The sequence below is a fragment of the Urocampus carinirostris genome, chromosome 10, assembly GCF_059441175.1.
Source record: "Urocampus carinirostris isolate Australia breed hairy pipefish chromosome 10, RoL_Ucar_1.0, whole genome shotgun sequence".
Classification (NCBI taxonomy): domain Eukaryota; kingdom Metazoa; phylum Chordata; class Actinopteri; order Syngnathiformes; family Syngnathidae; genus Urocampus; species Urocampus carinirostris.
The window spans coordinates 23,288,332-23,303,081 of record NC_142358.1 but is presented as its reverse complement, the minus strand read 5'-3'; the positions used below and the strand labels follow the sequence as shown (position 1 = coordinate 23,303,081).

The following is a 14,750-nucleotide window of genomic DNA, read 5'->3' as shown; positions in this document are numbered from 1 at the left end:
TTGGTACTCCTCTTTTATCAACAGTTTAACATCAGCTGAGCTCTTTGGTGTTCGGTGCTGAAATGAACCAAAATACCGTCTCTTCCCCTTGAAGGTGTTTCACTACCAGCAGAAGCCCTACCCCCCTCAGGAGGGCATTTTTAGAAATCGCATCATCTGGGCTGGTGACATCATGGGGCAGGATGCCTCCATCATCATTCGCGAGGTTAAGTTTACCTACAACGGCACGTACACGTGCCAAGTCAAGAACCCGCCCGACGTGCACGGTTCGGTCGGGGAGATTCGACTACGTGTCGTCACTACAGGTTGGAATCTTTATTTTCACACATGTGTTGGGTGAAAAATTTACAATGATGGGACAATTACAAGTCGGGGAGTAAACTGAAAGGACATTAGTATAATGGAAACCTGGAAAAAGAATCTTAAAGATTACAGAAAAAAGTTAGATATGATTGGCACAGTTGCTGAGTGGTTAGCACATATGCCCCATAGTTCAACAGACCTGGGTTCAAATCCAGCTACTAGCCACCGGTGCAAGGTTTGCATGTTCTCCCTGTGCCTGTGTTTGTGTTTTCTTCTGGGCATTCCAGTTTCCTCCCATATTACAAAAACATGTATCAGATTCGCACTATATATCCAAATGGTGTCAATCCAATTTTCAGAAAACAAACCTTGAAGATGACAGAATAGTAAAATCAAAATAGAAAAAAAATAGTCTGTTGATGGCTGTAATCAAGGAAGTAGGGCACTGGCAGAGAGTTATTATTTGAATTTTTGCCTTCGCAAACACAAATAAACATATTTAAACATATTTCAATACATTGGAATTAGGTTTTAGATAAGATGGTTTAATAATAGTCAGTAGTTTGCAATAGTCTGTGCAGCCCTTTGAGACTCCTTGTGATTAAGTTCTATGCAATTAAACATGACTTGACTTTAATTCATTGGAATTGCATTACGTTCGAACCTATTTGAATGCAGTTCCTTCAAATATATTAACAAATACCTTTGCAAATACAAGGGAACGTTCGATAGCACATTACTCAGACCCGTTGCTACACATCAGTCTCTAGGGGAGGAAATCGAGTGCCTTGGGTGAGGGGCACCATTATTATTACACATAAAAACTAAAAATAAAACAGATCAGGCTTCTAGTGTGGGGGCACAAACCTCTAATTGGGTGGGCGTAATAATTGAGTGGGGTCTCCAGGCCCCCTGTCGCTCACCCATAGCAACAGGTGTGCTAATAACAACAACATCTCCTGGTTAGTCATCGATACTGATACTTCATCAATCAAAATACTTTCTCAAATATACTGCACTACCTCATTTGCAAATCATTAGTACATACAATGGAAATAACTTTCTTCTGCCATTTACTGATGTGGATGAATGTTAGTTATTTTTTTTATAACTGGAAGGATATTGAGCAATGTGCTTTTTGCAAAGATGAAGGACAATTTCCTGTGGCACACCAGACAAGATCTCATGGCACACTGGTTGAAAAACACTGCCCAGCACCATTGATAGGTTTATTCTGCGTGTTTAATATTGCACAGCAGCAAAGGGGATTGCATGAGATACCAGTTCGCTATTTCGACTCATATTCCTCACTTTTGTTCCCCATTGGCCAATAATGTTTCTGTTCTTTGTTATCTCCACCCATTAGGGCAGATCTGTTATTCTTAACATAGGAGATTTAATAAAAAGAAAGGGCTTTAAGAATTATTTGTAATTTGGCACTCTGGGGATTTTGTGTACAATTCTTTCCTGTTTTCCTTGCAAAAATGAATGTATGTCTTCTCTACTTATTTTGAGTATCTAGTAAATTCTAAACTTATCAACTGTACATCCACATCTAGAGGTCGAATAACACGTACCGCCTCTTTAAATACAATGTTTACTCTAGCAATGAATGCATTTCCCAGATTTTAAAGCGCACCTGAAATCCTAAATTGGCCAGAAATTTGAAAGTGTGCCCTATAACCTTGTGTGCCTTATACCGCAAAATACGAGATTGGAAATGCACACAGTATTTTTACGAGTGCGTTACGGTAGCGCATTTATGCAATGATTGAACTATCGAAAAACATCACTGACCTAAATGGCATAACAATGTATGCAATGGGAATTGAATCCGGGTCACGGCGGTGAAAGTGCCCACACTTTATTACCGGATCACCAATGATACAGATGACACATAAAAAAACATTAGATTCTGACGCATTGTCACACTATTTTTACGGTGCTTTAACGAAATGTTGGAGGATGGAGAAAACATAAAGATAGAAATAAATGCAAAGTCCAATTTATCCTCAGATACACCAAAGAGTTGTTTCCCCTGGGCGTTCTTTTTTGTTTATATTTATTTATGTTTCTGAGGATGAATTTCTGTTTTCTACGTTCTCTAATATTTGTTTCTGGCTCTGTTAGTAAATCTAGTTTGATAATGAGATTATATCAAATTCCGTTTCGTATGTTATCTGAATCACGAGTGGCCTAGAGACTAGGTTTTGGCACTCTCATCGCCGCAACCCTGTTTCAATACCGATTGCATATGATTTTTGTCAGCAAGATAATCGACTTATCATACTTTGCCTTTGCGAGCAGAACAGCCCGGTTTTGCAGACCATGGTTCGTTAAAACGTGTGCGTAAGAAACAATTTTACCAATCAAGGTGTTGCTTCCGATAGAAGATTAGATTTGGCTGCTTGGAGTGGTCAATGGTAGGGAGTTGTAGTACCCAATTTGGCCACCAAATAGGTTAGAGACCCAAAGGAGCAGACCCCACAGGAGCAGATGTTTATCAATTTTGTTGGTATTCATTGAGGGCACCTTTACACAAAACCTAGCATCGAGGAGGCCTAGATGACAAATTTGTATATTTTCATGAAAAACGGTTCAGCTGTTTCAGAGCCTATAGGTCAAATACAAACACACACATACAAATTGATATCTATAAATTATTGTAGATACATACCGTAGGTGCATACAATGCACAATGGCAAAACAAATGTCACAGCGTCACAGCGGTTACACACAAACTAATAAATACGGTAGTTCTTACTGTATTTTTAAATATTTTAAGCCTTATTGTCCAGTGCGCCATATATATATATATATAACAAAAGACTGTTTTTTAGGGTGTGTCTTAATCTGGTGCACTTTACAGTGCAGGAAATACGGTAATTTTCATGACCTGTTGCTGTCTTGTGTTTACTCCACCAGCTTCTTTCTCCGAGCTCCTGCTGCTAGCGTTGGCCATCGGTGGAGGGATCGCGGTGGTGGTTCTCCTCCTCATCATCATTGTATCTTGTAGGAGGTGCAAGCGGAAGAGCCAGAGGAGGGAAGGCGAAGTGGAAGCACCGCGCAAAGAGAGAAAAGATCCCACCGTATGGTAAGGCCAGGAAACAAAATGGAGGGAAAGGGAGAGGGGTGACAGAGAGAGGAACGGAAGAATCATAGTCTTCCTCTCTCGCTCTCCATCTGACTTCGGGCAACGGGCTTACCGCGCTCCCTCCTGGGGCCTTTGACTCGCTTTTCCCACTGGACATTTCTTCCTTCTTCTCCATCCACAATCTCTTTGGATCCAATTGAAGGGCAGGTTCCAGTAAAGAGAAGACAATGCAAAAGGGACCTTGTGTTAAATTTGTAGACACACGGCCTTTGTCACTGCAAGCTTTTTTTTTCACGTCACTATTTGCCTTATAGTAATGCAGTGTTTTAATAATTTGGTCCTTTCTTGTTCCCTTGAATGGACTTGAAATGCTGTTTCCTGCTCAACCAATTTGTTTTCAACCATGTGGCCTTTGAACAATGGGGCATTCCCAATATCGACCAGGCCTAAAAAAGCCAGCCTGAACCTGACCCAGGCTTGTAGGTATTAAAGCCCGACCCAGCCTGAGCCCGACCAATTAACTTGATTTGCCGGACCAAGCCTGAAGCAGACCGCAAATTTCATATTTTACTAGTGAGGATTCAGGAAGAGGAGTGATAACAGATTAAAGCTTGTCTTTTGTGACAAAATCAAAGTCAAACAAGACTGTAGAAACAATAACATCTTTTATATTTTGGTGTCCGCAGAGGTGACATCAACCAAAAGATTCCCATCATTGACAGGAACATTTTAAGGCAGTCCGTTTTTAAGAATTATTGTGGCCTTTTGAGGGAGAGAGAGTGGCAGGGAGACAAAGAGTAACAATAATGGGTGGATAAAAAGAAAAAAAAAAGACTGCAAGAGAAAAGCCCAGCCTGACCCAAACCTAATGATTGATGTTATGGGCCTGGGTCCAAATTTTGGACTGGTCAGGCTCGGACTCGGTCTTAAGATCTTACCTTTGCATTCAGTTACATTTGTAAGTTACATCAGCCCCATTGAGTTCACTGTTATGCGAATGTGGCCCTGGGTAAAAATGAGTTTGACACCCCTGCCTTTGAAAAATGGTGCATTCGCAATACTGACTACTTGTTTTACATTTCAAATGTGTTGTGACAACCAGTTTGACTGAGATGTTCGATGCAAACAACCAAAAAGAACTGTGAATTGACATGTTTTTTTTTGTTGGCCTTCATATTTACAATTTTGGTGTGCACGGAAAAATCCTAGGTGGTGCTAGAGAGTGCGTTTTAGTAGTTTTCTTGTAAATTTCTTAGCAGTTTACTGAGGTAAAAAAAGACTCAAAGGGGATTTTGAAAAACTTTACCCGAATTACCCGAATCGATTCATATAAAGGAAAAAAACAATAGAGATATTTGTTTTCCTAAAGCTGTGTAAAAAGTGCTGACATTTAAGATGGCACACTGTTGTCCTTTCTCAACTACTGCAACTAGGGACAAAGTTTGTTATAGACCAGGGTTGGGGAAACTACAGCCCACGGGCCACATGGGTTAAGCTTCTAAATCTGTGCAGAAAAAAAATTAAAAATATAATGATAATATGAAAAGAATGGTAAAGATACTTCTGATAGAAATGTGTTGATTTTATTGCCACTCAGGTCCCCACAATCCCCGTAATATATTATGTAATATTTCATGCAAAAAAATACTTCTGAGCTACCCTGATTGTGTTTTCAATTTTTCATTGCATTTTACCAAGTTGAGTGCTTAAAAAAGGCACATACTTAAGAGTGTTTCAAAACGAAATTGATTAAGTGGTCAATTTATAGACAAAAAATGCAAATAATAACATGAAATGTACATGTATATGTCTGCATCTTTATTCAGAAATGCCAAATGTCGCTGGTATTCTGAAAGAATTGCCCTTTTTATTTTTGTTTGAAAGGAATTTTTACAAAAAAATGCTTAAAAATAAAGATATGTCTTTTTTAAATAGCAGTGACGATATGAGAAATTGGATATGCCTACAATATATTTTACCCTAATGCATTGCTAAAGTATCATGTTCGAGACTGCGTTGATACAAAAAATAAAATTAAATATATATTTTTCTACTTTCCATTTTGCAGAATCTTTTTTACCCAATGTGGCCTGCAACTTAAAAAGTTTTCCAAACCCTGACCTAGATTGTGATAGGTTGTCCACAATACTTTGAGGGATTATATTATTTATGTATTGAATAAGTGCCTCATATGGAAATGCATTTTTTTTTACCTCTATGCACTTGTCCCCCAAAATATCTGAGCATGCCACTTTCCAGTGCTCGCCACTTGCTGAACTAATATTTGAAAGTCTTCTCTTGCTTGGGCACCACTTTGTATTCTGGGGTTTTCAGATCTGGCTGCAAAATCAGATTCGGTGAAATCAGGTGGTGGTTGATATTGATAAAACTCCTCGCATTGACATAACGTGCAACGTTTCCGAAACTTGCGTGCATGTACTCATGTGTGTAACGTTGCTCTCGTTTCCCCCATGGCACACGTCTTTCGTGTCCTAGCCACCCAATGAGGGCCCTCCATCTCTACCTATCAGAGACGTCCATAGAGATTGACAGTTCAGACGGAATGATCTCGGAGCCCAGCACTAAAGATTCCAGTTCCGAATCGGAGGAGCCGAGCTCAGGCGGCAGCGACGATGACGATTATTCAGACTAAAGAGGTGCGAATGAACAGACTGAGAGAATAACAAAGCGTCCACGTGACGAGTAAATGGTGGGGGCGCTGTTCCTGTGCACCCTGTCTTTATGAATTGAAGGAAAAGCTGACTGGTGTCCTGATTGAAATTTTGGTAATAGACACAAAGACTGTGCGAGACTTTGAAAGGGGATCCAAAGTGTTTGTTCCTGTGGAACTACCAATGTGGAATACATTTTTTAGAAGTGAGTTCGTCCGATCAGGTTTTCAAGTACTGTATGTTCCACAGTCCACACTAAAGTAAATAGTATTTTGTCATAAATATTTTATACATAATCTGCACCAGACTATAATGCGCATGGAATTGTAAGAGCTACTGTGAAACCATTAAGGCCTTTAAAGACTTCACGCATATAATCGTGTCATGATTTATCAATCGATAAGTATCACTCATTATCACAATATCTTTACTCACAGTGCCAGAAACAATGATATGCTGATACTTTCAAACATCAAATGTTGGCTTGGTTTCCAATTTACAAGCAAAACAAAAGCATGTTAGTTTATTGTCTAATAACAGTCTATGGTGACTACCTATTTAGGCAGTTTTTACTCAGGAATATTTAGGCCCCTTCGCGATTAATATTTCATAATGCGATTTATTTTCACCCACTGCAGTCCAACATAGAATTTTTTAAAGATCAAATGATAATGCCATGTGACATGGCCCCACCTACTTTTTGCTATTGCTGTGATGCAGAAAAACACGATGTTTTTAAATCCAGTTTCACCACAATCTTTTTTTACCACCAAACAGCTCATACTGTCAATGATATATTGTGAGTTATCCAGCCAGAGTTAAAGCTTAAAAAGAATGGAATAGAATAGAATTGAATAGTCATTATTGTCATTGATTAAAAGGTGGTGAACATTGTTTGCAACAAGATCAAACATGGCACTCCAGGATAAACAAGATTAACTCACCTAAAAGATGAAATAAAATAAGAATAAATTGGCAAAAATATATACAAAGTAGTTCTTAGAGACTGCCCCAAGTTAATGTACTAAGTTAATAAAATAAATGCAATTTTCTTTTGTAATAATAGTGCAAATTTTTACAGAGTTAAATATTAAGAGCTGTTATAACATTTAAATTTAAGCAGATTAAGCTTTAGGCTTGCTTTAATTAATAAGTTAAAAACACAAAACTGCTTTAACTAATAAATAAATTTTTTAAATGTGAGGTACACATGGTGATATATTACTATGTCGTTCAGCAATGTGAATTTTAAAGTATGTTTAACATTTGTTTTATGTAATTTTCTAAACTTTTATGTGTTTGTATGTGGAGTGCATGATGAAAACATCAAGGATGTTTTCCTATAATACCTTGGAGCATGACCATTTCGAAGTTTATAGCCCGTTAGCATGCATCGGCATTTAGATAAAGGTGCAAATATGTTTGAAACATATTTGAAATTACATTAAAAGTATTCAAGACTGCAATCTACGGAATTTATGAATACAGTTGTTTATTTTGTCTTTGCAAGGACTTTTGAACATATTTACGTATATTTGTATTCCACATTGGCCATTCTACCCTCTGTAGTTTCTGCCTCCTTTTACAAATATTTATACGACTGAAAGGTTGGGTCAAATATGATGACACAGCAAGTGACTCTCTTTTCCCCCCGTTTTTATATCTCTGCCTGGGATTGCACTGTTACGATACGTTACTTGATTATTAAGTATTTAAAAAAATATACAATTGCGTCACAATATATTTCACTTGCAAACAAACTGGTTGCAGTTGTGATCTGAAAAAACCTCTGAATGCAAACTGTCTCACGTTTTTCCTCTCTTTAGAAGTCACTTTCAATGACGTTGACGGTCCCCCAATTTTTTTTTACCTTATTTTTGTAATTTTGTATTGATGACATATCACTGAACAATATGAATCAATGTTTCTAGATTGTTGGTTCAGGCCTTAAGTATTTCATTCATTTTTTGTAGTGTATATGTTTGACATAGATTTGTTTTGGTGATTTTCTAATTAAAAACACTTTTTAAAATTGCTTCCAGTGTGTTGAGTACGCTTAAATCAAAACAAATGAATATATTAAATCATGACCTAGTTTTGAAATACACTCATCCTTTTATCTAATTCATCTATAATGTAAGAGAGTAATCTGTTTGCCAGCATTTATTATGCATCATTATCTTCAATACAGTACGATTGATTATGTGCGCGACTTTCATTTGTTTACCTGGAAGCTTGAGCGTTGTTTAATCCTTTGGGCTGCTGCTCTGACTTGAGCTTGCTTTTAGCTGGTTAGGACTGCAAACAAGATACCAGGAAAATATCAATAGATTTACATGTGTGCGTGCGTGTCAGCAAGTTCGCATATGTGCACAGCTCAAAATCTGTCCCTGTGGGTTAGTGACTGGAATTCCAGCTCATTTTAGAGACCAGGCCCTTTTGACACTAAAAAGAGCTATCTCTTTTGGGCTCCCTAACAGCTTTTCAGACTTTGTTGTCGCTTTCATCCATATATTACCAATCATAATGTAACATTATGCACAAAATGAATTAAGATGTGTTATATTACTATATACTGGCTGGCAACCAGTTCAGGGTGTCCCCTGCCCACTGCCCGGAGATAGAGGGGATGGGCTCTAGCTCCCTACTGAGGATAAGCGGTGCAGATAATGGATGGATGGATACATGACTCAAACTCAAGCAGCACAGAAACACTGAAAAACACAAGACACAACAAAATGTAAATTAAAGAAATACTTGCAGTGCAAAAGAAAAAAAAGTATTAAATATATATATATATATATATATATATATATATATATATATATATATATATATACACTCACAAAATTTAAAATACAGGAACTTCTAACTATATATAATTCAACTTGTATTCAATTCGGACAACACAGAACCCGAAGGCGTAGGTTTGGTCTTGGCATTGATGGGAAATATAGCACATTTTTTAAGTAATCACTTTGTATTAGTGGGGACAAAACAATGATTTCTTAATATTGGTCCATGCCAAAACTACACACTTGACAAAACTCCTGAAGAAAAAAGTGTAAAATACCGTTAAAAAGTTAACCGTGAAGTAAAAACATATCACAGAGATCTACTGTTTTCATATTCCACAAATGCTACCTTACTTAGATCGTATTGCTTTGGTTAACGTACCTGGAGCACAAAAACACAAAAAAATGGTTATTGTTTGGAATATATTCGATCCAATACTTCTTTAACAACACAAAATATATCTCACCTTTATGTTATTACATTATCGTAATTTTTTGGAAGATTATTATTAGGATGCCAATGCCAGGTACAGAATCAGCTTAATTATCGACTCTTTCTATTGAGTTGAATAAACTGACCTTTTTTATGATGAAGATATAGGAATCAGATAAAAGGTAAAAAAAATATTTACATATATCTTTTCAATAACACTAAGGGCAAAAATAACTCAAAATGGGGTAAAATGAAAAGTGACCAATCCATTACTTTGATCATTTTAACCCAACTTTCTGAGTTATTTTTTATGAAAGTACTTAAAATTTTGAATTAGTTTGAACAAAATGATTTGGTTTGGGGATCGTTTTACACAAATTGAAGTGATTATGGGGGAGACACTTAAATATGAAGAAATACAAATGAATTAGAAAATAATGTAGATTTGTTCTTTTGCACAAAACTCGCTTGGACAAAAATAAGCACCTTATCTTATAATGATCCCGTTTTGGGGGTTATTTTGAACAACATGACCTCAATTTTTAAAAAATGAAACAACCCCATTTCAGGGGGAAGTTATATTTAACAAAGCCCATTTATCTTTTTAGCGATTAGGAAAACAATGAACCGACCAATAAAGGTTAGATCAAACTTAAGCCAAGTAATGGATCCAACAATCATCAACCAATATTGGGTTAATTTATTTTCTGATTTAAAAGAGTGTATATAAAATAATATAGGAGGTATTTGTAAGTATCGTTGACCACTCACGCTTCACTAATTGCAAAATAAATGACCACAATTGAATCATTTCAGATTCAAGCATTTAAGAATTTTAAAATGGAAAGAAGAAAATATTTATACATTGTTGCCTTATAGTGATTAAATACTGAGGGCACCAAGATTTGCCCGAGATTTTATCAGCTTGAGACTTTTGTTCTACCTGAAATGATGTTTTTATTTTATGACCTGTTCAAAAATAAAGTTGCTTTAGTATATGGTTAGTGCCCATGTCCCCAGTAATTGTCTGGCAATATTCCTGGACTGTAAATCCTCAACAGGGTCATTAAATTGAAACCGCAGCTCTAAAACAGTGCTGTCATCAGGACTGCCCTTTTTTCTGATTTTTCAGTCACTCGACATGAAAACTACATCTGCCTTTCATGACTCATTCCACACCTTAGGATGGGTTGCACCTGGCACAGATCTGTCAAAATTCCATTGCGTACTCGCTTGTGTGCGAGCGCAGGCATACACACAACAACTTGGTCTTGTCTTGTCAGACAGTAAGAAAGATCAGCTCGCAGCTACCTAGGAATTGTAACACACACAAACAAACACCCCAAAATACAATATACATTTTATTTACCTGACACCTGACTACCAATTCAATCTCTTGCTTGAACACGTTGTAGGATTTCCACTTTTGTGTAATGCTGCCATACTTGTTTGAAAGAAAGATTCCGAATCTTTTTTCACAAAGTTCATGTCAATCATCAACTATTCTTATCCAAACAGTCTCAGAGTTCATAGAAATTCGTGAAAAGGGTTTTCATCTCAAGGAGTATGGTTACACGCCCACTGCCTGGACACGCACGATTTGAACCCCTTCTCTTATCCACTTCATGATGAACTGAAGTCTCTAACAGTTGTTTGGCGTTTGCACAATAGAAAACCTGAAAGAAGAAAGACTTCTGTTTGGAGACAGAGAAGATGGGAACTGAAACAGACACCGTGCCACTTTGGCTCACAAAGGGCTACTGTGTTGACGCACAAAATACATTAGAGCACAATGCTGTGCAGGTTGCATAAGAGGTGGGACTATTCATTTGTGGCAGACGAGTTGAACAGAATCGAGCATATTCGAGGAAATAACCACGTGACACGATACGCCACTAATTAGTGTGGGAACTGTTACATAAGCATTTATTCAATGATGATATTTGCTGTTCAGTAATATTCATTCATTTTCCAACCGCTTGTCCTCACGATGGTCGCATGGGAGCCCGAGCCCATATCAGCTAACTTGGGGCAGTGGGCAGAGGATACTCTAGACTAGTTAATGACAGAGCTCATGGAGACAGATTGCCATTCAGTCATGCACAAAGTACTAGGGACAATATGGACTCGCAAATCAATCTGCCATGTAGGACCGCAATAGTTGACTTGCAACAGAATATTAAAACAATTATAAAAGTAATTGATTATTTTTATCTAAAATTTAGTATGAACTGAATTATATATGTGGCAAATGATAATGAACACAATGAAAAATACAACTTTTATTGAACATACAGCAGATTCGTACCAAAATTGAATGAAAATGCCCTATCTAAAAACAATTAGGCACAGTGCTTGGTCAGTATAGACACCACTGCACAAGTAAACCTCTGTACATCTTAAAGAACAGGCAAATACATAATATATTGAAATCAAGTAAATGTTTATATTTGTAAACCAGGAATAGGCTAATTAGCCACAGTAGAACAGTAAGAAAAATAAATATTATGAGCATTTTGTGAAATACGTTCAGTGGTCAGCTGCCAAGTCTGAACACAATAACTTAACAATTGTCATCAGTTTGAAATCAAATAATTTTTAAGAAGTGACGTTTGTCGTTTTTAATGTTTAAATAACTAACGTTTGTTCTTTGGACTACATACATTTTATTTCAAATCTGTTTGTTAGTTACGGTTGGGCATAATGCTCAAAATCTCTTTGATAGCAAAATATACGTGTATAAAATGTCAAATTAATGTCATCTAAATCGTATTGGCTTAAACTAGAATCTTACCGAGGCGACTAAGACTCTATTTTGTTCAACTGTCTGACGTGTTTCCTCTTGAAATATTCATGCTGCTTTGCAAACTTTGCAAGTAGTCTTTTTACTTTCTGAAAAATGCGAAGACTGCTCCCACATTTTAGAAGTTTTGGTACGGTTACTTGATATTGACGTCGTCGTTTCTGTATGTTAACGATCGAGACAGAGATGCTATTGCGCAAGAGCGACTCTCGGCAGAGGTTACAATCATGTAAGATGTGTCACTGTATAGGAAAAAATGTGTCTGCAACAAGAGTCGAGAATGGAATTCAATTTTGACTACTTCTATTATCATTTTTTTGTCGACAAGGTTAACTACTCATTGCAGCCATGCATGTGTTTGGACCTTATAAAAATATTACAAAACATTTTAAAAAAATTATTTAAAACAATGATGTTTATAAAACTCAAAAATCACCTCACATATTTTTTCTACCTAAATTACCTAATAATAATAACAAAAATCAATGTCTCTTACCTATTCTGTGTGTGGCCCTGATCAACAAGCGTTTTGCAGGTCTGTGACCCCTCCTGATCCCTTTCTTTAGGGAAACATTAACATCATATGTAGCAGTTTCTAGTTCATTTATTTTACAGCACTGCTAATTATTAGAATGGCAAACATTTTTATTGCCACTTGGGTAATAAAAAAAGTACTGTACTTTATTTTATCAAAAAATTATCTCATCATCATTTAGTCTTGCTTGTCTTAGAGAACAACGAACAGCGTTCTTAAAGAATGAGCTGAACCCAATTAAAATGTAAAACTACATCTAAAGAAACCTCCACAAACACAAGTAAAGACAAACCCTAAACAAATACTTATATATAGCAATTAGAGACAATTATAGCATTATGGGCAGGAAGTTGGATTTTGGGAAAGCCACGATAAGCAAGCTAGACTACCAACTATGCATTGGATGTTTGACTGACACAGGAGATAAGGGAAGAAATTGGGCCCCAGGACGATCATTCAAAATTATAAAAGACTCTGAAACCCCGAATGGACAAAAAAAACAACCGTTTTGTTAATAAAAATCACTAAACACATGTCATTTGAAAATGTCGTAAAAGTATCTTACACAACCCCATATTTTAATCCTATTCCTAACATTTTGGGTGTTACAATACAAATACAAATGGGCTGTATCTAAACGTATTATTATAATTTTTTCCAAATGAACATTTTTGCAAAGCTAGGTAAGAGTGATATCTAAATAGTTATGTTTCTAATGATCAAAATAGGGAACAGCCTGGACTTTTATATCAAAGTAATTCTTTGTTTTGTCGTACTGTGCTACAGAAACTAGGAGTTTTAATTACCATTTTTTGAAAAATAACTTTGGGAAGTTATGTTTGAATGAAGTTATATTGTAAGAAGTGGCTTTGCCTTACCTTTCATCATGGATATATAAATTTAAAGATATAATAAATTATATGCTTATTGAGTGTTAAAGTTCTTTCTTCTTAAACTCCACATAGTTTTGGATTTTCTTTTTTTTTTCCCACATTATGAAAATTATTAATACAATTAGTATGCCATGTATTACTGTACTGAGCATCTACAGATGAAGAGTGAGGCACACAAATATCTTGCCTCCTGGCAGAGGGCAGTAGTGAGATCAAATATTCTGATTTGACAACACATGTCAGTCGCACACAATAGAATTAATGATAATATTTAAAAGCTAACAGCAAGTCAAGCCATCCAGTATTTTTTGTCCTTGTTGCATTTATTTATTTTTTTCTTTTATAATGGAGGATTTCCTCTCGATTGAGTTTTCAAAAGTAGCAGCAGTAAAGGTAAGTCAAGGTAAATGGACTACATTTATAGAGCGCTTTGAGTACCTCCAAAGCGGTTTACAATACACCTCACACTTGACCCATTCAAACTCGCACACCGATATAAGAGTCAGCCATGCAAGGTGATTACCTGCATATCAGAGGCATTAGGGGTTCAGCGTCCTGCCCAAAGACACCTCGACAATTAACCCGGAGTCGGAAAACAAACCTGCGACCAAGACGACTGCTCTACCTCCTGAACTACTGCCGCCCCAGGTAAGACAATACAACTTTTTTTTAAATATATGCTAACGTTTATGTATTGATTTCTTGCTTTGCCAATCCAATGATAAATAAGATGTATGTTTATTCATTTGTAAATCTGAATGTGCCTTACCAGACAAGAACCTCATCACACGTCACTAAATATATGCATCAGCAAATACTCAACTTTCGGCTGGTGTGTTAGTTGCTTTTTGACGCCAGTGAAATATTTAATGACTGGTCAAGTTTCACAGGAAGTGGTGGCCCTACGACCCTAGTGGTTAAGGGATACAAAGTTTCAAATAGGATATTTCAGCATTGAGTTTTCATCCTAAAGATATAAAATAATATACATGCAAAATATTTGCATGTGCATCGATAGGGTTTTAGAATCAAACTAAATCTCCTTTGTGGCCGAATTTAAAGACACACATTAATGCACTTCAGATTTCAAGGGCAGTTCGAATGAATGACAAGACAAAAATATTCATCTATTCAAATATTAACATATCTTGGTCGAGAAATGTGGATGACTGAAAACAGAAACTGACATTTATTCTTTAACAAGCTGGCCAACGCTCGCGCA

At 36.5% G+C, this 14,750-nt stretch overlaps 1 protein-coding gene across 2 annotated transcripts in view; it reads left to right on the top strand.

Moving 5' to 3' along the window:
* Positions 1 to 7,258, top strand: part of LOC148358420 (myelin protein zero-like protein 2) — a 36,237-nt gene extending 28,979 nt beyond the window's left edge. For both annotated transcript variants that reach the window (XM_088345146.1, XM_088345147.1), the window contains exons 3-5: positions 95 to 305; positions 3,229 to 3,397; positions 5,894 to 7,258. In XM_088345146.1, coding sequence (XP_088201272.1) covers positions 95 to 305; positions 3,229 to 3,397; positions 5,894 to 6,050 — 537 coding nt within the window. In that variant the 3' untranslated portion in view covers positions 6,051 to 7,258. The remainder of the gene's footprint in view (positions 1 to 94; positions 306 to 3,228; positions 3,398 to 5,893) is intronic.
* Positions 7,259 to 14,750: the final 7,492 nt, after the last annotated feature.